A 24455-nucleotide genomic window follows, 5' to 3' on the forward strand; every position below is an offset into this window, starting at 1 on the left:
GTCTAGCATAATCATATCTCTGAATGACAGTAACAATTAAACACAGTTTGGAGTGCTGAGTTCAATAGTCACAGTCTCCTCAGTCCTTAAGACAGATAAGTGAGACAGTTCAGGCAAAACACTGAAGTACAGGTTCTTTATAAACGAGGAATAAAACATTTGCTGGCAGTCCCAATGCACAGTGGGGCTCCTTAGCCACAAACTCCAGATTGTGAGTAATGCTCTGGATCTTGTATGTTTTTCCTGGGGTGGGATGTCACTGGGCCTATGTAATCATATGAGAATGGAAACTTCATTCCATCATGCTGTAGCCTGCTGATGTGACAATCAGGCCCATAGGGATGAGAAACATCAGGTAGGAGGCTATACATGTATTAATGCCCATGTATGTAAGGCAGAAAAAGGAAAGAAGACTTGCTTTTCTATGTATCAAGGTGAATTTGTCTGGTCTAGCAACAGTGAGACAGAAATCCTTATTGATGCACACTTATCTGATCATCCCAGTGGCTGAAACATGCCTGAAAAGTGTCTCTAGAAAAGAAGAACTGACAAAGAGAGTCATTGAGAAATTATTGGCGTTTCTGCATAAACAAAAGAATGTAGACAGCAGTGTGAAAATGCAGGAGATACAGATAAGGCTTGTGCTGCTGCAGCATTTCCTGCACCCTTGCAACTAGGTTAAATCCACAGCCTGTGAAATCTGGTGAGCTGGCATTAGCATTCAGCCTCTTTAAAGCACAGCTTTCTAATCCAGCTGTCATGGAGGTGTACGGTCCTACCTGCTCAAGGAGACAGAAAAGGGTGAAGAAGACAAATGAAAATGGGATAGGAGGAAGGAGAATGCAAACAGGACAGACTGGCAGAAGAAAAATGAGTTTCAGGTATGAGCTAAAGCCAGTGGACATAATGGTGTTTCCCATGAGTCTTTCTTTTTCTTAGCAGAATGAGTATGACAAAATCCCATCTCTCAGGAAAAGAAGAAATGAGAACGCTGTTATGTAACAAAGCACTTCAGCGAAAGGTAAAAGGTAGAGTCATGTTTATAAAGCTGGACTCTGAGTGACAGCTTGGCACTTCTGGCACCAGTACTGAAGTGCAAACATAGCTAGAATGGTTTATTGTCCCTTTCATTTTTTTTTTTTTTTTTCAGCAATAAGGTCTGATTTCAGATTTACTGGAGGAATCACATTGATTTCTTGTTAATGCACTGTTTACCAAACATGATTCAACACAGGTTTTAGACAGCATATTCTTTACAGACTAAGTACTTTTTTTTTTTTTTTTTTTTGCCTTTAGCTTTTTCTGACTTTTAAAAAAGAGTTCATAGAGCAAGCAGAATTTGACCTTTGCTGCTTAGTACACCTTGGAGTGTAGTCCACAAACACAGTGCCAGCTCTGCCCTTTTCAAGGGCACTCCAGGGTGCAGCACAAAACTGCCCTAAGGAAGGCTGAATCTGGGTCTGAATTTTGCAACAAACAGCTTCAAGAATAAATCACAACCATTTTTATCTCATATTTTTGATCATTCCTTAAGCAACAAATATCTGGAACACTTACAGTAAGTCCTGCAGAGGACATTGGTGAAGGTTAAGTAGGGCCACATGTATTTTGGACAATGAGTTTAGGAGACATGGGGATGAAGGCATTACTCTTTTTTTTAACTGCCCATTATAGCACTATGTCTAAACATCAATTGCTGTTGTCTAGAGGAAAGTGATTTACCTAAAGATAAATCTAACAGCCCGTGATCAGCAATTTATTGCTCAGTGTTAAATTAGATTTTTGAGTTTATTTCTGCATTGCAAAACTTGCAATATCATAGTCATATGATGCCAAAAAGCATTTCTTGTCATTTGGCTAAAGGAAAGTGAGTGTTCTTCAGTAAAGAGCTTCATTACTGAGTCCACTGACAGTACATCCAACACACAGGCCTTGTGCTGCTTAAATAATATCTCATGCATAGTTAAATACCAGTATTGCTCATTTAGCCTCTCATTTGCCTCTGGTTCTAATAAGCCAAGCACTAAAGCTGATTTATAGAACTGCACTCACTCAGTATGAAACTTGGCACAGTACTGCTTCTTTCTCAGGACAGTCAGAGCCTGGCATAACAACAGATTTCCAGCAATCAATCAGAAAGACAATATACTGTCCTACCACATCAGGCCTAGATAAACCTGTGAGCTCCCTGAACAGTTTGTGGAGGTGCAGCAGATCCTCTGCTGACATTTTTCTAATGCAGCTTTTAGAAGAATAGATTCTTGACTCAGCTCGATGACAAGAGAACAGAGGAGAATCAATAACACTGTTCCTGGTGCTGGACAAAACACTGGCTGTAATGACTTCAGAGCCTCCCCAGGCATTCCCAGGGGCACTTGACACATGCTGCTGCTTCAGGACCTCGCACAGCCAGTTCCCTTAGAAAGAAGGGATCCTGCTCTGCTCAGGCTAGAGAAAGAAACCAGTCAATACTCAGATCGATGCTCCCAGACAGCCTCTGCCTCTCCTCTCTTGGAGGAGTTCGGTCAGAGGCCAAAGATGCAAAGGTCTCGTCTGTGTGTCACCCATGACTGAACATGTCCTCTGGAAGGCCACAGGACACCATGCATGGATTGTTAAGAGGCAGACTGAGCTGGTGAATCAGCAGGGGAAGCAGTCAGTGCTCTCCCCCTCAGAAACACTGCCTGTGTTTCCATGCCTGGACACAGTGCCTGCCTGTGAGGCTAAGTGCTAAACGAGTAGAGGCATCTGGGGTGGTTTCTCAGCTGGAGGACTTGGCTCTGATGCAGTGCTCTGCTAATGCAGCTCTTCTCTCTTTGCTGCCAATGATAGCTCAGTAAGAATTAGCCTGAAAAATCTGTATATTGTGCTGCATCGTATAGCACAGGTGCACCTAGCCCTGAGAGTGAAAAGATGAGCAGGCTTAGAATGGAAGAGAATAGCAGAAGTCCCCATTTCTGCTGCCACCTGGGAGTACAGAAACGTTGCTTCCTAAGCAGCTTTTACTTGACTGCTGAACATCCTTTTAACCAGGCCTTTTCCTAAGCACACATTTAAGAAGAATAGAGGAAGCTGATCAGAATTGAAAATACTCTAGTCAAAGACCCAGTAATGTTCCTGGCCTGTCAGGCACAAAAACCTCTTTAAAACTTCATTTCAGTTGAAATTAAACCTGTGCTTCAGATGGTCCTAGACTTTTATTTATTATCAGAGGAGAGAAACTTTCTATGTATTTACATATAATCAACATTTCAACATTTTGGTTATAACTGAACTGTAGGCCAACATGATTAAAAGGAAGGCAAACAGAACTTGGGTAGTAATTTTCCCAACTCTATATTTCCAGAACAGCTTTAATCAGAACATGACACTACAGGACTATCAATTTCAGCAATGAAAGATGCTTCCACAAATTGCTATTATTTTATCTTTTTGCAAATAAGTCTTAGCTAAATGAGGTATTTAGTGCCACCAGTGCTATTCTATGCTCTGAAATTCCTCCAAAGAAAGTGGAATCATGGGTGTTTTTTTCTTCTGTATAAGAACAAATTTAAGAAATTAGAAGATTCATATCTTTATGGACAAATAATATACAAAACTCAAAACCATATGAAATAGAACATAGTTTGCCTAGGGATTTTGGTAAGTATGGTTGCAATGGAATAACTTCTAATTGTTTCAGTGTATATGTGGTCCTGTTATGTATGTTGTACTTACTAATGAAGTAACTACATAATTAATAATATGAAGCTTCTCCATAGCTTTCAGTTGTAGGCTCTCATTTATTGCAAAGAATGAGACCATGGGCATATGAAAATGCGAAAATGCTCAGCTGAAGAGCTGGTTAGAGTGAAAATTAGACCCCATTCCTGCAGCTGCTGCCTGTGGAGGCGCAGTGATTGGCTATTGTAATATTGCTTTTTGCTGTAAGATTACTTTTTTTTAAAATTTTATGGACTTTCAGCTGTATGAGTGCAAGATCAGGCAGCTTTTCAGAAGAAAGAAAAAAGAGTATGGTGTAGGCTGTATTGAAAGAAGTAGAATCTAGGGAGGGAAGCAAGCTATTAGTCATGTACAGGGCAGAATGCTCGATGGGCCAAACACTCAATGAAACAGAGTCAATAGCATCCTAGTCCTGCTCTGATTCTTGCCTTCGTTTTCTCCACCACCGTCCTTTTATGTCTGGATAAACTCTCTGTAGTCTTCTTCATGTCTCACTCTGTTCATGGAAATTCTTTGATTCTTTTAAATTGCATTTGCTTTGTTCCTTCCTAAAGCAGCCTGCTTTTCCCATGACTGTCCTCCCTTCAGTGCTGTCTCCTTGATAAATGTTATCAGGTCTGCCTCCCTAATTTTTGTGTGAGCACTTCACCAGCTTTCCTTTCCATTGATTTTCTCCAGTCTTTTGTTCTCTTTTTCCAAAAGAGTGGGAGTCTTGGGGACCTTTCTATCACAAGGCCTCTTCTCCATCTCCTCAGCCCCTTCCATGTTTCCCTTACTCCTTTCTGCAACTGAATTTTCATCCTTTTATATATGTGCCTATGCCTTTCTCCAACTAGGTGCTGGATATGGAGCACACTAAAACCACTTGCCTGATTTGCTCTTTCCTCTCTGTGCACTTGCCAAATGAGAATTATGTAGTCGATTTTTCAGTGACTCGAGGAAACTTTGCTTGTTTTGGTGACATTGCAGCTGAATCAGGGATGCCAAAGCTCCTGTTAGTAAGTTAGAGCCAGGACAGACGCCTGCAGTGCCAGTAGGTGGCCAGAGGAAACAGCTCCTTGTATTGCTCAGGCAGTTCTTTAGTGCCACGGGGTGGACTGTAGTGACCATTTCCACAATATAGATTTTGTGTATATATGTGTTATGCTGCTTAATGGCCATTTTGTTGAAAACATTAGTAGAAATTTAGATGTGAGCAAACAAGTGAATATTCCATGCACTTCCAGTTCCCACTGTTAACTGGCACAATGCCTTCTGCCTTCCCTCCAGAACTTTCTGATTTCTCGTCCCTGCTCTTCTCTGTAATGCACTGAAGAAGCAGGCTTGATTTTACCTTGACTTTGCTTACTTTCCTTTTTTCTTTTCAAATGTCTTTAAACTTCATTTTTTATCCCTTTTATATGACAGCAAGAGTATCCAGCTCCATTAGAGAAAAGGCTCATGGCTCTGTTGAGATGCAGTGACAGCAAATGAGGCTTCCATGACTTCTCTGGCTGCCTGGAAGAGAAATTTCCTTTATTCGAGTTGCTCTCAGGCCTGGGCACAGCAAAGGCAGCCCCTGGAGCTCTGCAGCCCTTCAGCCATTGCAGCTGCTGAGAGGCTCTCCTGTTTTCCAGAAACTCCCTGGGTACTCTTAGGTATGGCAAGGTGCATTTGGTCTCTGCAGCCAGGCAAAATCAAATAGCACATGGGAGCAGTGTGTCTGCCTTTCCTCTCCTGTCCCAGTCCCTGGAGGTGCAGGGAAGGCTTGCATGATGTGGTTATGTTCCCCTTCTGTTTGTCAAATGTCTTACCTGTACATCTTACTGTCTGAAGAGGTCTATCTGGAAACAAATATTTGCTGCAAGACTGGGAGGGGGCATCAAACCAGCTACCTCTTGTACTTCTCTGCAGGATTTTAGTTCAGATTCCTGTTCACATTCATGGACTTTCTGTCTTTGCCTTCTCTGCTTTGAAGATCATGCACTCTACCTGCATCTAAGCATTCTCTATTTTGCCCATCTTAAGCCCAAATTCTTTCCTTTCCCCCTACTTTTACATCAGTCTACATTTACATTGTGCCTAACATTTATGCCTCATTTGTGTCACTATAAAACAGAAGAGAATCAAGTCTTACATGTGTAAACAAGAAATCCTCAGAGACAGAGTAGCATTTCTACCCACTTTGATTTTCTTTTCTTGTAAGTAAAAGATATTTTAGAAAGCCTAATTAAAATTGATCTTGATTTTCTGAAACATTGAATGATGCTGTCCTAAATCAAAATTATAGCAGCTATTCTTTTAACAATCATGAGATTGAAGAGAAAAAAATAACTGTTGAAACAGCTAAGAAATATCAATATTGGTTTGCTGGCTCAAGAAAGAATACCAGCCTTTGAACTGCAGAGTGATATATTCTTATTCAGATAGGTGGCTTGCAGCAATCCAAGAAATCTATCTACTGTTCCCAGAAGGATAATGTCACAAAAGCTAAACCTCAGCGTGGCAGTGGCAGCAGCCTAGGAGAGGGCTCACTGCAGGCAACATAGAAACAAGAGATAATCAACAAATCCTGCCAGGGCTGAAGGAAGGACTGATGAGCATTATGTGGTTTCATGTATAGAGGTGAAGATGGAGGAGAAGCAGAAGGAAAAAATAAACCCCTCCCCAGTCCCAAAATTGAGTCAACTGTAAGCAAAATTTTAAGTCAGAAAGTAGCAAAATGCAGAATATGTTTCTTTCTCTATGGCAACACAAAAACTCCAAATCCCCCCACCCAAAACCCAAGCAAGCAAGCAAGCAACCAAAAAAAAAAAAAAAAAAAAAAAAAAAAAAAAAAAAAAAAAAATCCAAACCAAAATACCCCCCCTTCCAAAACACTATATTTTAGAAAGACACTGGGCAACATAATTAGCTAGGAGGCATGTCTGTGGCTCTACTTACATATGAACACTAGTATACACTAAACACTGTAGAAAATGTCTTTTTAGAATGAAGAAAATTAGTGCAGTAACAATGCTTTATACTGAGGAACATTGCTGTAATTTTAAATGCTTTTAGATCTGCTGCCCTAAACCAGCTGTCAATGCATGTTAGTTGAAATATTCAAGAAGCTGTTGTCATTCACTGAAATATTTGCCAAAGTAGAGCTTGCCTTCCCGTAAATGATAACTTTTAATGCTGCTAATGAAGTCATGTTCTGCTAATGGATTTGATTTTTTTCTTGGAGTGAGAACTACAGCTTTCTGGATTTCAGTCTGTAGCTGTGGTGCCATCCTCTTGGATTTTTATAGCTACTTCTAAGTTGTACAGTAGCCATTAAACTCAACTGCAATGAAAATGTTGGAAAGATACTAAGACTGTATGCTGGAGATAATTCACAGAGCCTTTATTACTTGAGTGCTTAGAAACAGAGAAAGACTCTAATGCCTAAATCCCACAAAAGCTGATTATTTTCCTCCTGAGCCTCAGACACAAATCAAGAAAATGCATCTGAATAGAAGGAAAGGAGCTGCAAAAAGAGGAGTGCTGAAAACATTGTCCTGGGCTACATATCTTTATCCCACATCCTATTTATGAGTTCTGAATTACTAGGATCATTACTTAAAAAAAAAAAAAATCTCTCAGTGCATCGAATCTGATGCACTGATGTAATCATTATTGAAATAATTTATATGATTCAGACTTTAAATTTCTTATTATCTGTACATAAACTGTGAAGAAGCAAGAGACTACAGAAGACACACACACACACACATACATTTGAGATAGTAAATAATGAGCAAACAGCAGAGCAAAACAAAGAAAAGGCTTCATTCAAAGAGAATGGAGAAACCACAACTTTTTCAGGTGGAGCTGGGCTGGGGGTGGTGGAAAATTCAGCATCCATTCATGGTAAATAAGCTCATCCTGAATGGACTATTTAATGCTGGATAAATGAAGGATGAAGAGTTGATCCCTCTAGGGATATAAAGGACATAAATCCAGGATTCCACACATAGGAAGTATTTTTAACCAAACTTTTTGCTTCAGTCATTAAATTAGCTTTTCTTGTTATATGAGATTCAATGCAAGAGCAGCAAAACATTCACTTCTGTATAATTATTGGGCTGCCTCCTCTGTCTTCCATAACATGGAATTCAAGCAAGGAATATAAATATTGTCCTCTAAGCCTTTCTGAGCCAGAAACTCAGAGAAACAATTGAAGCTACTGAGAAACAATTCAGGATAGGACACAGAATTGCAGAACCAAGCAACGCTGAAAGACAAAACCCCAAATGTATAAATATATATATGTGTGTGTGTATATATATATATATATATGCACACACACACCAGCCTTGTAAGCCCCTATTGAGATGCCTTAATAAGTGTTGTATACATGTGAAATTCCCCCAGATGAGGTTTTCATTTTGGTTATGGTGGCAGGGCAATAAAACTAAGGCAAATATGGAGAGTAAATCTTATCCAAAGATGTTTGGGTGTAGGAGCCAAACTTTAGGAAGATGTGGGACACATGTTCATACTAATTTAAAGTCAACACCTGCAATGTTTTAAGACCTTGGGTTCCCTGAGACTGACAAGAAATAAACAATCAAGTTCACACACATGCTTTATACATGCTGTGTAGACTTCCTGGCACTTGCATTTTCTGGAATTAGGTATGTATTGGCAGGTTCACAGTCTCACATGTGCATTAAAGCATAAGAAAAACCCCCAGCACTTCTGAACTCATCAAAGTCTATTAAATACTTAGAAAATGCTTATAGTGCTATGTAATTCCTACAAAACTTGTAAAACAGAAAAATTCCACCTACTTGCGAAATTTAGACAAATGTATATTTTCCCTCAGCTAGAAACTTCAAAGCATATAATTTTTACAATTGTAAGTGGATACTACTCATGAGAGTAGGGAAAACTCTTCTATTTATATTACAAAACCCCTGCACCACTTAAAACTTGCAAAGGAACAGAGAAAATCATAAGACTGTCCAAACTCACACTGGTTCTACCTACATTTACTGGAAAAGATGGGCTTAGGTAAAAAAATAACAGGCTTTGCTTTAAAAGGTGGCTTCATGAAGAGGGAGAAGGTCTCTTCCTCTGGACTGGAAAGAAACTGTAAGCATGAACAAGTCACAGGACAAAAAGTCCCACTCATAAGGATTACATCCACAGCTATGGGAAAGAGCTCTGTACAGCAGTCAGAGTTCACAAGCTCCTCTTTCCTCTTCCACCCTCCATGTTTGTGAGAGAGAGACAAGGCCTTCAATTAAATAAAAATAAAAGAAATATGAACAAGTTATTGTGTTTATGCAGAATGTTTTTTAAAAATAGCTTAAACCAAGCATTTGCTGGCTGAATGTGTTAGCAATCACTACAACTATATATTTGATGCTCTGGAAAAATGTAGCTGGAATAGCTGTAGACAGCAAAAGAAAACAGGATGGGTTATAAGAGGATCAAACATTTCAGAGTTTCAATAATATTTTCTTGTTCTTATATGAAATTCCAAGTTAAAGATTCTAATTGTGCTACTATAAAGCTTTTGTTTAGACTTAAGCACCTGTGCTACTGAAAGTTAAGAAATCTGCCTCTGAAACCTTTTAATGTTGAGTGCTGCCATAAAATGTACATTTGATATTTACTATTACTTTCAGTGACATTACAAGCTCTTATATTGCATTAGGTGCATAAATAAAGAGAAATTGAGCCTATGATGTGTACCAATAAAGTGAATATCTGCAGATGAAGTAGTAAGAAATACTTACCCAATAATTGCCCTGTATTTGAAGTCTCTCAGGGTCAAATTCAAGCAGATAGACAAACAGGAAAATAAAAGGAAAACCCTCGTGTTTATGGTATTATATTCTTCTCCCATGAGGAAGGGACTGGATGGGCCTTTGAAAGACTCTCTAAATAAAAACCTATTAGTAGTTCTTGCAAAACAAATGAACAAGCAAACAACAAACAAGCCACCCAGGAAAAAAATCAAAAACACTCCTTGAATCTTAGAAGACCTTAGAGAAAATGAGGATCCCAACCCTTTCAGTTAAGCAGATGAGTGACTGGATTGCTCCAAAGGCCTGGAGAAATCTAAAGATTTCTGTTCTTAGTGATCCTAAGATCCTATGCTGTTCTTTAAAGTAAAACCCAAAATCTGTAACCCTGACATGAGAAAGAAAGGATGTTTGGAAATTTTAACACGGTAGAAAGAAATTCCCCACACCTGAAAGGTCAGTGGAGACTGTCCCCCTTTTTGAAGAAGTCAAGCCAGTATCTGTGATCTGGTTACTGGAAGTTCCTGCTGCAGCCATGGAGGAAAAGAAGCTGCACTGAGAGGAGGTGAGAGGTAGCAGACATTATTGGCAATGCGCAGTGGGAAGGTCAAGATTTAAGATAAATCTGTGTGGAAAAACATCCCTTGGCACACCATCCCAAACTGCAAACTCTCTTGGACCCAACCCCTACACCACAATGCAGAAACTGACAGCAGTTTCTATCTCTCCCTCCATCCCCCCCTCTTTTAGCCACAGCAGCAATGGGCATGGGATCCAGAAAGGCTTTCTAGAGGGCTAAGGCATAAACACTCCAGCTGCCAGACACCAAACTGTTGTGGGTGCACAGCTTGGGACAGTGCTGTCTTTGGGTCAAGGTGTGAAGCCCTGGGAGGGGATTATCCCAGCTCACTGAGGCAGCAAGAGAAGCCTTAATGGTGACCTTTCCCTCTCCTGCTTTCCTGGCAATAGCACCAGCTTTATACACAGCATTGATTTGATTGTATGAGAAAAATAAAACAGCTTTACCGAAGGAATAGTTTTCTTGAAATCTTGAGATGATAAAAAAAGGTTATTAGAAAGCATTTTCTGAGAGAAAAACATAAAGTTGGCCAATCTGATCAGTCAGAGCATCAGCCTGTACTACCTAAAAACTGAAAACTGGTGTTAAAGAGCCAGACAGGCAAGGAGCCAGACAGATGGCACTGCAGTAGATCTGGATTCACTGGGCTTTTTATCATCACTTCTGGAGACTTTTATGATGACTTGATTTTCAACTGCATTCTGGATTGGCACAGAGCAGCTCAGAGAACTAGCATCCTTACATTTAAAATAAAATGTATCAGCAACGTAAATGTAATTTAAGCCAAGCTCCCCATCAGTACTTTTATACATTCTGGCTAAGGAACAAAGGCTCTTTTTCATGCTGACTCTACTGTGTGACTACTCTCTCCTGTGCTAGAGCCCTTCTTCTTACCTTTTTATCTACAGTTTGTTCACTGCATTTACTAAAGATTACTGACCTGTACTTTTCAGGTAAGTTCTGGAGCTGGAGTGAAATTTAAATTTGCCATCAACTGCAGCGTAACTCAAGCATGTTGTGTAAGCGGGAACATTAGGCTTTGGCGCTTCTGAGGAATCAGAGCTTACAGCCCTGCAAAACACCACTTGATAGGTGCACTGAGTAAACATCACACCATTTCTCAGCTGGCTGATTTGCTAACGTCGGACATATATCAGTAAAACCAGTGCAAGTGAAGTGCAGACTGCTGGAGCCAGGTAGCCTCAATTCGATGACTTCAATTAGCTGAAGCAAAATTAAATGCATCCAACCAAAGAGATACTCACTGAGCACACACACCTACTGCCTCTAAACCTTCAACTGAAGATACACAAGTTTGGTTTTTGTTGCTTCTGGGTTTCCACTTCATTCTTTTTTCCGCTTTTCACTTCATTCTGCAATAGGTGAAATCACAGGTGCATTCTTTGTCCCTGTCGAACATATCATATGTCACCCTGTACTAACCTTATTTAATTTCTACTTTGCTTTCCCTTTCTTTGCTTCATTTGTGTCATCTTGATTTCTATCCTATGATCCAGTTCATTTGTAGAAGACTACCCTATGTTTTTGATGGATTTTCTGATGTGGAAGTATCTTTCATCTGCAAAGCTCTGCCTTTGATTGCATCTCCCTTTGGGGAGTTTTTTCGATGTGTCACTGGATGCTGGTACAGAGAGAGATGTCATCTTACTGAGAATTCAGAGTGAGAGCAAACCTAAATTTTTAATGTCTGATCAGACTGCTCCTGGTAGGGTTAGGCACTGCAAAACAAACTTAACTTGTAACATTCACCTTGATCATGAATTGACAGGACGAAAGGCAGCATGGTCTTTTGAAGAGTTGCAAATGCTTCATGATAAGGCATGTGCCAGAAAATCCATACCGATAGTTAAATTAACATTGATATCCTCATAAGAAATATCCCTGCTAAGTAAAATTCTAACTAAACGTTACAAATCTTAGTTTTTGTAGGATCTTATACAGTATCAATGCTAGTATTTAGATACACATGTATTGTAAAACATCATAGTTTTCAGGGTAATTTGAGACAATCACCAAGCACCACTCATAAAGCAGTATTAAAAACAGATTTTAAAGTGCATTTTTGCTAACAAAAGTCACAATGCTTCTGCCTAACTGCTAGTGGAGAAACTATATTACCTGTATATCCATTTCAAGCTTAATACTTCAACTGATGACACCAAAGTGAACTCCACATTAGGAACAAATCCAGAATACACGTTAGATTGCCACCTTTGATTTAAGATTCTTTTGAGCAGTCAGAAAGAAACATTTTGCTTTCTAGCTGAATCTTTTACCATTTGAATAGGCTGAAATTTAATACAGACTATTTCAAACTTGAGCACGTCTGATGAAATATAAAACATGAATTGGTTTAAGACTTCAGAATACCACAGATTTATTGCAGACATATCATTGTATTCGGGTGGATAATCACCTCCAGCGTTTTTTTGCTGAGCACTTGCATTAAGACTGCTTTGAGTACAAATGAAATTCGTCTTTCAAGCGGGGTTTTTTCTTCAAAACTACCTTCAAGAGCATGTTACAACTCTTCTGCAGCTTCTTTGTACATTGGCTCCCTCTCCTGTTCACTGAGCGCAAGCAAGAAACTGATCAACTGCCAATTAAAAACATTTCTCAGCACTCCTATCATTGTTTTTTGGAAGCATATTTCTGAGGATCACAATAAAAAACTTTCTTAGGTATCCAGTTGAAACTGAATTTAAAGCAAAAAAATTTAAACAATTAAACAATGTAGAAGGATTTTTGAAGTCTTTACTTTCAGCGTCCATGTTAGAGATGTACGTTTTAGAGTCTATTGTAGAGTTAAAAATGTCTAAATAAAGACTACGTTTGAATAATAAAGTATGAGAAGCTGCATGCAGTTCAGACATGAGAAGTATAAAATGTAACAGTAACATGTGAAATGAAGAAGAGAAAAACCAGATGGGCAAGCTAACCCGTGACAATTTGTACATGAGTATTAGAATTAAAATTATTCACTATGGCAGAAATTTGTGGAATTGAAAATGTGGTACCTTTCCTATAAAAATACCACTGGAAGGAATACATATCTAATATCTAATATTCAGAGAAATGATTGTCCCTCGACTTAGCACTGGTGAAGCTGCACCACAAGTTCTGTGTCCAGTTCTGAGCGCTTCTCTACAGGAAAAATATTGATGTGCTGGAGTGAGTCCAGAGAAGGGCAACAAAGGTGGTGAAGGGTCTGAAGAACAAGTCCTACAAGGAAATCTGAGGGAGCTGGGGCTGGGACTGCTCAGACTGGAGAAAAGGAGGCTCAGGGGAGACCCTACCAACTCTCTACAAATGCCTGAAAGGAGGTTGTAGCCAAGTGAGCGTCAACCTCTTCGCCCAAGCAACCAGTGACAGGAGGACATAGCCTTAAGCTGCTCCAGGGGAGGTTCAGGTTGGACATCAGGAAGAATTTCTTCAAGGAAAGGGTTGTTAAGCATTGGAATGGACTGCTTAGGGAGATGGTGTAGTCACCATTTCTGGAGGTGTTCAAGAACAACTGTACATGGTTTGCATTTAGCGCCACGGTCCAGCTGACGAGGTGGTGGTCAGTCCCAGGTTGGACTCCATGATCTTGGAGGCCTTTTTCAACTGAAATGATTCTGTGATCAATAACAAATAAACTGACTGAAAAATGGAAATAAAATTAGAGTCTTATAGGAAAAATGGCAAGGTATGGAGAAACCTAATTTCCTTTCCTCTCTGTTCTCCAAACAAAAAATCAATAGTGGAAGTAGAAATATGAGACATACTTCCAGGAAAAGGCAGTTTACAGTTAATATAGGAACATTCCTGCAACGAAATCTCAGTAAGAGCACCTGATTTTTGAGGGTACTGGTGACACATAGGTGACAACCATAGTATTTTTAAAATGCAGTGTATGTGCACCTTTCTTCTTATCTGGAAGGACTATACATCAGGGAATGATCATATAATCATGCTGTATCCCATACTAAAAAAAACAAAAACCCTGAGCCATAGTGCAGGTAAAAGTCACATTAAAATTACCTGCTTTAGTTAGCTCTTAAAAACATAGAATTAAAAAACACCAATAAAAGGCAATGTCTCATATCCTAAGAACCATGAGACATCTTATAAAGAAATTGTCACCAGACACAACTGAATGGGGCCATCAGAAGTCAATTTCTGTGAATTACTGTAAGGGTGAGAATACAGCTTGGTTTTTCTGCTAACAGCTTTTCATTTGAGTGCTTATGATCAGAAGACTGATAGTGAAGTAACACGGGGACAGCACAGACTTACAAAAAATATGCTCTAACACAGAGAGGAAAGGGGAGATGGATCTGTAAGAGTGGGTGATTCTGAAAGGAAAACAGCAGTGGCTCACATTACATAAGCAAGCTGCATTGAACAGTTTTAATGAGATGTAAAACCAGCAGAGTAATGACTTCTGAACTTCACTGACAGGTTTATTTTTATCCAAGGCTGTTTAAAATTAAACGCATAAATAACCAGGAGAGAACACATCTCCCCGGCTCCCAGGTATGTGTTTTGAACATTGTGCTATAATTAGTTCCTCTTTTGCTAATTTTCTTTTTGGCTTTCCTTTTGCATAAAAACAGCTTCAACAGAGGATGGAGCATCTTCTTCCCAGCACACAGGTTCAGTTTGTTGGTTATTGCAGTCTTCTGAAAACTGAGGATGTGAATCTGAATGGTGTTACAGAAGCAAACATCACCCACTTTTTACCTCCTGTGACACTGACCTCTAAGCAGAAAGCAATCATTCAAAAGGTGACCACTGTATTTTCTGTATTTCAGATTACAAGAACAAACCTGAAAAAAAGCATGCAAGTACTCATATGCAAGCTTTAAATCTGAGCACAGTTACAACTACCTGGAGTCCTGACTCAGCAATTGCAATTGGGAAGGGACAGGATTTCATACTCTTTCCCAGGGTCAATATGTCCTCCTGCTAGCTCTGGACTGCTCACCTCCCAGAATAACCTGGTTTTCAGCGCATCAGTTTGAAATGGTTCAATTTATCCTGTATGTAGTAAAACATTCTGTTGCCTTTAGCCCTGGATGAGATTTTAGGATCTATTTTGGATAAAGGCAAATGATAAGGCTTACTAAAGAGGTAAATGTGTGCGTTTCAAGGGGCTTTGATACATGTCAGAGATTAGAATATCTAATTATTACCTATTAGCTGGTTTTGCTCTCCCCTGTGAAAAGGAGGAGGATAGTGCACCACATTTCTTTTAGAAACTGATGTTGTATTTTATACCAAAAAAGGGAAAGTATTACATAATCCCATACAAGACTAAATCTATCAAAATTAAAATCTTTATCTTCAACAATAGTTTACATTTGTACAGGCAGTAACAAATAGAACTTTCCCAAGCTGGTTACAGAGTAGTTACACTTGAATTGTTAAGACTCTAGACAAGCGAGAGTGCTTCTGTATCACTAAATTTCAACTGGATGTACAACTAGTAAGTTTTGTAGCTTTATAAGCATCCTACTTATTTGGAAGTCATATTATGAAAAGGTGTTCTTTTGGATTTTGCTTTTTTTCCAGCCATTAACTACCTTCATTCATTTGCGTAATTACATGAGAAAATATCACAAGATCAGTTTCAAAGGCATGCCCCATCAAAGCTGTGAACCATTAGCCAAACGCAATTTTTCCAGGATGGTGCAACATTTGGCAGTGGTGTTTTGATTCCCGGATTGGGAACTGTAAAGGAACTACTGAAATACCATGTGTCCAGACTGGTATCACTGTCAGAATGAACTTGGTGCTTCACAAAACAAAGGCAAAACCCCACCCCTCCATTCCCTAATATAAACGAGGAAACAAAGAATTAAAGCTTGATTATGTCACTGATCACAATGCCTTTCCCAGGCAGCAAAGAACTCAGCCAAGCCCTTGCATGAACACTTACCTCATGTGATAGTCTAAGCTTCTTCCCTTTCAATATTCTTCACTTATCCATTAGCACAAACACCACAGTATTGTGTTTCTCCAGTGGCAAATGGCTGGCTAGCTACCTACTACAAAATTCTTAAGCCATTGCTGTTCTTGGTCTGTATACACAGAAAGTTTAAAGGTCGAAATGGTCTTTTCCCTAACATATTATCAAGAATGCATTCTGAGTCTAGAATGAAATTTTATCAGTCTTCAGTGTTATGTAGAAGTAACATTTGTCTTTGTACAGATAGAAGAGCCAAGCTAAATTGCGTCCCCTGCTTACACTAGGCAAAGAAAAAAAAAAATATCTTGCCTACTCTTTAAGTTTTTCTAATGATGGGTAATTTACTTGTTGTAAATCATAATCTGTGCAGAATTACCACACCTTACTGAAAAAAATCCTCCTTCCTAAGTGATCTAGCAAAGAAACAAGTTGTAAAGAAGAGCAGCTTGGAGATCAAAGTCTTCTTTCACAAAGGTGAACCAGAACAAAATGTCACAACTCTCCCCATGCACAACTCTCTCTCTTCACCATCATCATCTCAGAAGACTGCACAGCTGGGTACTGCTGTACCCATGTAGATACATTCTGTATCTACAACTGCTCTATCAGGATTTTGGAATGGAAAACCACTCAGTTCGTTCTGCATAGCCATAAAAGTGCTATTTTCATCACTTATGAAAGCTTCAAATTGTAGTCATTTATTACTGTTCCAGTTTTCTCTTAACAAGATTTTACTCAAAAAACTGCTGTTGGTTACTACTGTATCCATAATTTTAAGACCCTTTGCAGGTTAGTCTGGAAAGAAAAAATAATCACAACACACATGGTAGCAGTCACTGAGACCACTGTTAGTAATCTTAGCTCTTTTCACTCATTTACTCCGAGTGAAGTCCTTTGCAGTAACTACACTATTTTGTACAAATCAAATGCAGCCCATCCTACAGCACAGCCACAGCTTCTAACTTACCTTGAGTTTTCTCCCATCTCACTCTGGAAGCACAGCAGAAAATGCTGTTCAGCAGGACATCCCTGCAAGAGCTTTACTGGCTCTGGTCCAAAATACTAACTGCCACATTTATACTTCCCCCACCACCTCAATTAGAATTTACCTTTTTCCACGTGGAGCTTTTTTTGTTGTTTCCTAATGATGTAAATCTGGGCACCCAACTTTGCTCTGCATTCCCACTGTTTTTCACTTAATTTCATACACATACAGCAAGCAAGACTTTTAATTTTTTTTTTAATTTACAGTATTGATTGCTCCAAATTATGCCTTACTGTTGGTATACAGTAAATACATTCTTCTGAACAACTTAGTATGAAAAAAATGCATTTAAAACATTAAAAACACTGTTTTACAATGTGCGAAACAGAACCTTCTGAAGTAATGATAGTGGCTGCAACCAGGCACAGAGGAAGACTGCTTGATTTTGTCTTTTAGTCTACCAGCACACTCATTCCTGTACTCCTTCATCTGAAACTGCCTGTAACAATAGATTCTAGGTGAATGTTTCTGCTGAATTAAGAAGATTAAATATCTCTCAGTTTGGCCATTAGCACTCGTATTCCCAGAACAGGGTGTTTTTCTCTTACACTAAGAATGGCTGGTCTCAGAAGATTTACTGAGCAAAGGGCATCAATAACAGGTCAAAACTGGAGATGTTTCTGAAGGGGAGTTCTATTCTATAGATGCATGCAGTTGTCAAAGTCTGGATGAATTAGGTAACATGCTTCCCCTAGATAAAATACAAGTGGCTGGGCACAACTGCCAGTTCACAAATAGTACTCGAATCAGATGAAATGCATTTTTATCACAAGCTTCAGACAGATTAATACATATTGCAACACCTAGCACTGATTAAATTTAGAAAAATATTATATTGGGATTGGGGTTTTTTTAAACAGCCTTTGTTGTTAATGTAACAGAAGATGTATGGTGGAAGATGCCAAAAAACCACCCTGCTTTTTGTTGTTAAAGAGCTGAGCTGTCAAAGCTATTATGCTGCTGACAATTACTCATTTGATTATTTACATATTTTTTTAAACAATGAAGAGGCAGGAAATGTTTATTTATTTTTTTTAATTTTTATGATTCGGGATGGCTCAACCCAATTACATAGTCTTTGTTAAGTTAATGGCTGCCAAACAAGCGTGTACTCCAGCGACCCACCATAAGATGGGTGAGACAGATTCTAAGGTTAGACACAGTACATGTAAAAATAGAAAGTTTAAAAACCAATCTCATCACAGACATTTCCATTGCCATCTCCTTTGTAAAATAAATAAGGCAGCAGATAACTTTTACTTTGCAGTGGCAACTTTGAGGTATGCTATTAAGTCTGCTCTCTCGCCCTTCTTCTTAATACCCGCAAAAATCATCTTTGTTCCAGGGATATACTTCTTTGGGTTTTCCAAGTACTCCATCAGAGTATCCTCACCCCAGGTGATACCTAAAATGTTAAAAAAAAAAAAAAAAAAAAAGCAACCAGTTAAATTCAAAATAGTAAACACTTATATTCTTGTCCTCGGCTCAATTTTTGGCAGGTTTTTAAAACTATCACCAAGAACTAAGTATTTTTGTCCCCTAAGGGCAGCTTTAAGTTTACCTTTGTTCTTATTAGCATCCGTGTAAGAGAAACCCTCAGCTTGACCAGTCTTCCGTCCAAATAGGCCATTCAAATTGGGTCCAGTCTTATGCTTGCCTCCCTTTTCAACCGTGTGGCACTGGGAGCATTTCTGGACAAAGATCTTCTTGCCTTTTTCAACGTCTCCCATTGTCAGTTCTAGACCAAGAACACACACAGAGGTCAGTATCACAACCTCAAGGTCATCGACTGAGCTGAAACTTTAAAGTGTCCCACTAGTTTACAAACCCAACATATGCAGAGCGTGAACCTGGCAATTCTCCAGCACTGTCTGTCCACAAACTACAGCTCCTGAGCTTGAAGATTAGTATAGAATCACGAGACTACCTAAGAGGTATCAAGGTGATAAACACACTTGAAGGGCAGGAGAAACCGACCCGCGGACAAACCAATTGCCCCACAGCACTTAAAGGGCACGGCGACAATTTCTGAAGAATAAATTTAACATAACTCGTACAGCTGTAACAGGAGTTTCCTAGTCGTGAACGACCTCGTGTAAAAGCACGGAATCGGAAAGCTTTTCCTCTGCAGCTGAAAAAGCGGACAAGCCAGGCCCCCGGGCAGGGCCGGAGGGCAGAGGGCACCCGGCTGCCACCATGACCCGGGATGACCCCCCGGGTCCGCCGGCAGCCACGCGTCAGGAGGCGGCAGCGCCCAAGGGCGCCCGCACCGCCCGGTTTCGGCTCTACCCGCGCCCGGCCCGGACTTGAGTTTCTCCTCAGGCCCCCGCCCGCGCTGGGGCCGCCCGGCCGCACGGTGACCTTCCGCTGCACCCCGGCCTCCGCCTCAGGCCGCGGCCCCGGCAGGCGGGAATGGCGCCCAGGACGGCCGAGAGCAATGCCTGCTCGCCCCATCCCCCTGCCGGCCAGCACCACCCAGAGGGCCCAGCCACAGCCCGGCCGCCCACCCGCACCTGCCTGCCCCGCTGCGCCCTCAGATACAGCGACCGCACTCCGACGCCTCTCGCTCCGTCTGCGCCCAAGGACACGCTGTACTCCGCCCTATGTAACCCGGCACCACCGCAACCAACCCCTGCCGGCGCCCGCGGCCCGCCTCTCCGCCGTGAAAACCAATCAAGTGCCGGCTTCTGGAGTTCTGATTGGTTACAGTCAGCTGACGTCACGCCACCGGAGGCTAGTGGGGTAGGTTGCGACCGGCGGGCCCCCGGACTTACTTCCTTCCTTCCTTCCTTCCTTCCCCTCTGCCCTCTAGCCCGGCGGAGTGACGTCAGACGTCACTCCGGTGCGGGGGGGGCGCGCAGCAGAGGGTCGCGGGGATTGCGGGCGCATGCGCACAGCGCAAGTGGAAGCAAGGGTCGCGCGGCGCGTTCAGCATGTGGCCGCGGCGGTGGGCGGGGCCTGGGCAGTGATTAGGGGCGGTGGCAGGGACGGCGTGTGGCGGTCGGACCGTCCGGGCGGGAGCAGAGCGGGCAGTCACGGGATTATAGCGTCAGTGAGGGCGGGATACACCTCCGATCACCGGGTCCACCGTGTCATTTAGACCATGGCACTAAGTGCTATGTCCAGTCTTAACCACCTCCAAGGACAGCGGCTCCACCATCTCCCTCCGCAGCCCATTGTAATGTCTGATCACGCTTTCTGTGAATAAATTCTTCCTGATGTCCAACCTGAACGTCCCCTGGTGTAGCTTAAGGCTGTGCCCTCTTCTGTCACTGGTTGCCCGGGAGAAGAGGCCGCCCCTCATCTGGGTACACCCTCCTTTCAGGCATGTGTAGAGGATAAGGTCTCCCTTCAACCTCATTTTCTCCAGGCTAAACAACCCCAGCTCCTTTAGCTTTTCTTCCTCACAGGGCACGTCCTCCAGACTCTTCACCAGCTTGTCCATGAATTTTAAAAGCTTCTCCAAAGGAGCCAAGGGAGTAATGATGTGGAAGTGTTGCAGTAGCCAAAGTGTGACAAAATCCCCCCGGAGAAGGCGGCCAGGGCCCCCTGCCAGCCTGGCCCCACAAAGGGCTGGAGGGGAGCAGGCCTGTGCCTGGATCCATCATCTGTGTGGGATGCCAAAGCCACGCTGCTCTGACGCATGAGAGGGTTACGGAAGGGACTGCCACGAGAAGGGATGAAAGTGTCCCAAACTCCAGTCCAGCAGTCTTGTAGTCCTCAAAGAGGACACATCAGTATTCACACATTGTGGCCTCCCAAGCAGAATTTAAATGGTGAATTCCAGACATGGCTGCCATCTCGCTCTTCTTGGCAAGGAGGAGAAAGAGCTGTTGGGAAAGCCCAGTGTAGTAATGTCCAGTGTTCACGAGACCTGGACTGTTTGCTTTAACTATGGACATTAAAACTGTCAGAATTTTCCACTGTCTGTCATTTGAAAAACATTTTTTCCTGTATGTGCTTTAATGCTGTGCTGGAACTGGTGTTGGTGGGCCTCTGTAATTGCCCATGGGGCAGGGCTCATGTGAAGTGTCAACATGAAGCAGAAAGGAGCGAGGGCTGTAAAAATACATCAAGAGTTCCTCTGATGGCAGAATTGTGCAGATAATTCACAAGACCATTCAGAAATCATCACTCCCTAGTTCAGACAGTGCATTGCCTTCCAAAGCTCATGGTGTCTAGAGCACAAACCAAATTTTTTTGCATTTTGTAACACTTCATCACAAGGTATATACAAAATATGCATTCTTAAACTTTTAACAATTTATGCTGTGATTTTATTGACAGTTCACTGGCCATAGTAAAACTGTTTTGCTAATGATATACAGATAAATTCATTAACTTCATTAAGAGTGAAGAAATATGTGCAATGAAACCACTTTAAATCAGCATCTTGAATTCTGCTGTTGTTGCCCAACTCAAATCTCAAATCATGTCAGGCTGCCATAATTATGAGGTTGACTGGAAAAAATATTATTTCTTTTATTTGCTGTTTGGGTTTTGAACCTTCATGGTGCCTTTCACTCTCATTTTTAGACTTTTTATCATGATTGTAAGGACTGAGTTTCATTTAGTAAGGCTTCTGTGTCTTAGATGATTCCAAGGGCCAGATGTAACTTACTACCACAAGACTCATTTTAAAACCATGGGTCTCTCCTGTTGTTAAAGAAGACGGGAGCTGAAAGTGCTTTTTAAGCTGCTCTAAGAAATTGCATCAGTGTAAATTCTTAACCCTCTTTAAGCACTTGTGGTGGACTGATGCCTGCTGACATCTATTCAGAGGTTCTCCCTTTCTTCATAGAACGCAAACTTCAAGCATCCGTAGCGCTCTTAATTTCTGTTGCATTTTGCCTTTTAAATATGTATGCTCCATTATGAGAATTGTGTTGTGTTTCACCGTTAACCCTTCTGATGTGTGTGGAGGGACATTGTAGCAATGTTTTTTTTTCAGTTTTTCTTTTTCCCAAGAAACTGTTTTTGAAAAGTGCAGCTTAATTCAAGACAACTGGATTGCTTTTTATTAAACTTCTGAAGTAAGGAAGTAATGTTCTCAGGGAAAATACTAAACCTTTGAGCTTTCCAGTGCTAAAGATTAGTATACTAAAATTAGTCTGTAAAATGAACTGTTATCTTATCAACCTTAGACCTGACCACGTAGATCTCTGCAGTGTAACTGGCTGCCAGAAGTCATGATCTAATACTCTTTCCTGAAGATGTAAATTATACAGAGTATTAATGGGTTTCAGTACTGTATTATTAGTGGAAGCAGAGGTTCTGCCTGATACAACAAGATAGTAGTTTCGAGGATGTGTTTTCACCAGTAAAAAGAGGTACCTCAAACGGAAAGGATTTTTCATATCTGTTTGAGCCTGTTTGGGCATCACTAAGGGTGGATCTGGAGCAACACTGTGGTAAGAACGGACCTGTAAGTAAAGTAGAAGGTGTAGGAAAGGATGTTGTTCAAGGTGCCCAGTGTTTACTTTTTGAAATGTTCTGTGATAGGACAGACCAATAGTGAAATTTTTCCCTTCTCTGCTAAATGTGGCATCTGCAACCTATATGTGAAATCCTACATATGGCTTCCTGTGTAGGGCAGAGTGTGGTGTGGAACTTCCAGAGGCAACACTGAAGACAAAGGCGGGACTTTCCTGGCTTTGTGGGTCTGAATTGCTGGGATAAACTAAAATGACTGGGGTGCAATTTCGGTGCTCTATACTTTACTCTACATACATTAACATTCATTAGACTGTTTGCCTTGGTGTGGTTTGCCTAGAAGGCTCATATTTAGCCTTTCAGTTATTCGCTGTGGTTACACCTGGAATACCTTTTCCTTTTTACTAGATTAGGCCATTACACACTGGAACTACTGTTATTTTGCAATCAGAATTCTGTGTGTAACTCTGTGTAATTCTGTCCCAAAGGAAGGAAAAATAAAATGTGTCGAGTCCAATAGTAAACAAAACATGTCAAAAGAGGCATACAGATCTCTTCAAGAGGGACACTACAAATAAAAGAAAATAGGTAACCTTGCATTATGGACCTAGACTGTAACTCAGAAGAATATGTGATTCTTTTTTCTCAACTCTGTGCTAAACTTCTGGTTTAGTCTTTGACAAATAACTTAGAACACATTTCTTGTGGAAATCATCACCTCATCCCTGAGCAGCTTGAGTACCTTGGCCTGTTTTCATCCCCTTACCATGTGCAAGTGGGACAACCTGAGCTGATGTTGATTACCTGCGAACTGTGTGTCAGCACAGGGGAATCTGTGATTTGCACTGGAGTCATTGTGGTGTAACCTGGTTTTAAGAAACAGTTAGAGTTATGACCTGAGTCATAAGTCTTACCTCATCACAAAGAAGTACTGACTAATTTGCACTGTTATGATTTCTGATTTCTGAATTGCGCTGAAGCAGTTGGAAAACCTGCTTTTTTTTTTTAAAATCTTTGCTTTTGGAATTGTTTGGGAGAAAGGTGTATCTCTTCCTGGGTTTTTCAAAGCCCAGTTCATAAAGATGAAAGAGTTCTTCTGGTCTGGGCTTGAAAAGTTTTTTATGCTAGTATCCTTCAGAAAGGAATATATCACAGTGGCAAACATACGGGTTTAGGGTTATTTTTCAACACTTTTATGGTACAAGTCCTGTCATTTGAAATATGCTGCTGACCTTATGTTTATTATGTCTTTTACAGGCTGTTCTGGAGGAAGACAGGAACCTGTTCACCCAAACAGGTTGGGAACAAACTTGAAAAGCATTAGAGACTGAAAAGGAAATAAAAATGCCTGATGAATGGTGTGCCTCTAATCTTTAGTGCTTGTTGTGTTTTATACAGTCTGAGACAGAGAAGCCAATTTTGCTACTGCTTTGAACAGTTGCAGGGGCAATCTTTGAGATGCTGCAGTTCCTAAAAGTGACTGTATTCCTTCTTAAGACAAAGCTAAATATTGACCTAGCATCTACTTTTGTGTAATATTTTACCAAAAAATTCCTGGTTTTATTTTGAGGACTGCTTTTAGTAATTTCTTGTGGCAGTGTATTTATTCTTTGTGGAGTTGTTTCTGACAATATCGTGTTTTGTTTTGTTTTATTTTAATCACAAGTATTACATTGACTTGAGTATCTGGTTTGCATTCAGTGCTTAATTGCCATTATTGAAAAGGAGGAAACTAGTCCCACATTTAAAAAAGCTGCTTCTGTATTGTCCCATTCCTATGTTATAAAGACAAATTATTTGGGAGTGAGATGTAAAAATATTTTCCACACCCAATGCATAGAGTGGCAGTTGAAGGATTTGATCTTAGCAGAGGAAGGCAGAACTTGGAATTCTTTCCGTATCTGCTGTTCCTGTGTTTTTGGAGAGTGAGTTTTGTGAAAC

The 24455-nt window shown here is 40.8% G+C and overlaps 1 protein-coding gene across 1 annotated transcript; it reads right to left on the bottom strand.

Annotated features, from left to right (window-relative positions):
• Positions 1-17262: 17262 nt before the first annotated feature.
• CYCS (cytochrome c, somatic) lies at positions 17263-19721 on the bottom strand. The gene is made up of 3 exons (XM_083857468.1): positions 19595-19721; positions 18643-18819; positions 17263-18486 (listed from the first exon to the last, which is right to left on the bottom strand). Exons 2-3 carry the CDS (start codon positions 18809-18811, stop codon positions 18338-18340), a joined length of 318 nt encoding a protein of 105 aa, XP_083713594.1. The 5' UTR covers positions 18812-18819; positions 19595-19721; the 3' UTR covers positions 17263-18337.
• Between the last annotated feature and the right edge of the window lie 4734 nt (positions 19722-24455).

Source organism: Zosterops lateralis (assembly GCF_965231275.1).
Source record: "Zosterops lateralis genome assembly, chromosome: 1".
Taxonomy (NCBI): domain Eukaryota; kingdom Metazoa; phylum Chordata; class Aves; order Passeriformes; family Zosteropidae; genus Zosterops; species Zosterops lateralis.

What these genes read in the sequence shown, in the direction of transcription:
- CYCS (XM_083857468.1), bottom strand. Translation starts at nt 18,811, where the DNA reads ATGGGAGACGTTGAAAAAGGCAAGAAGATCTTTGTCCAGAAATGCTCC. An exon ending in GGATGCTAATAAGAACAAAG is followed by an intron (nt 18,487 to 18,642) that starts GTAAACTTAAAG and finishes TTAACATTTTAG; the next exon opens with GTATCACCTGGGGTGAGGAT.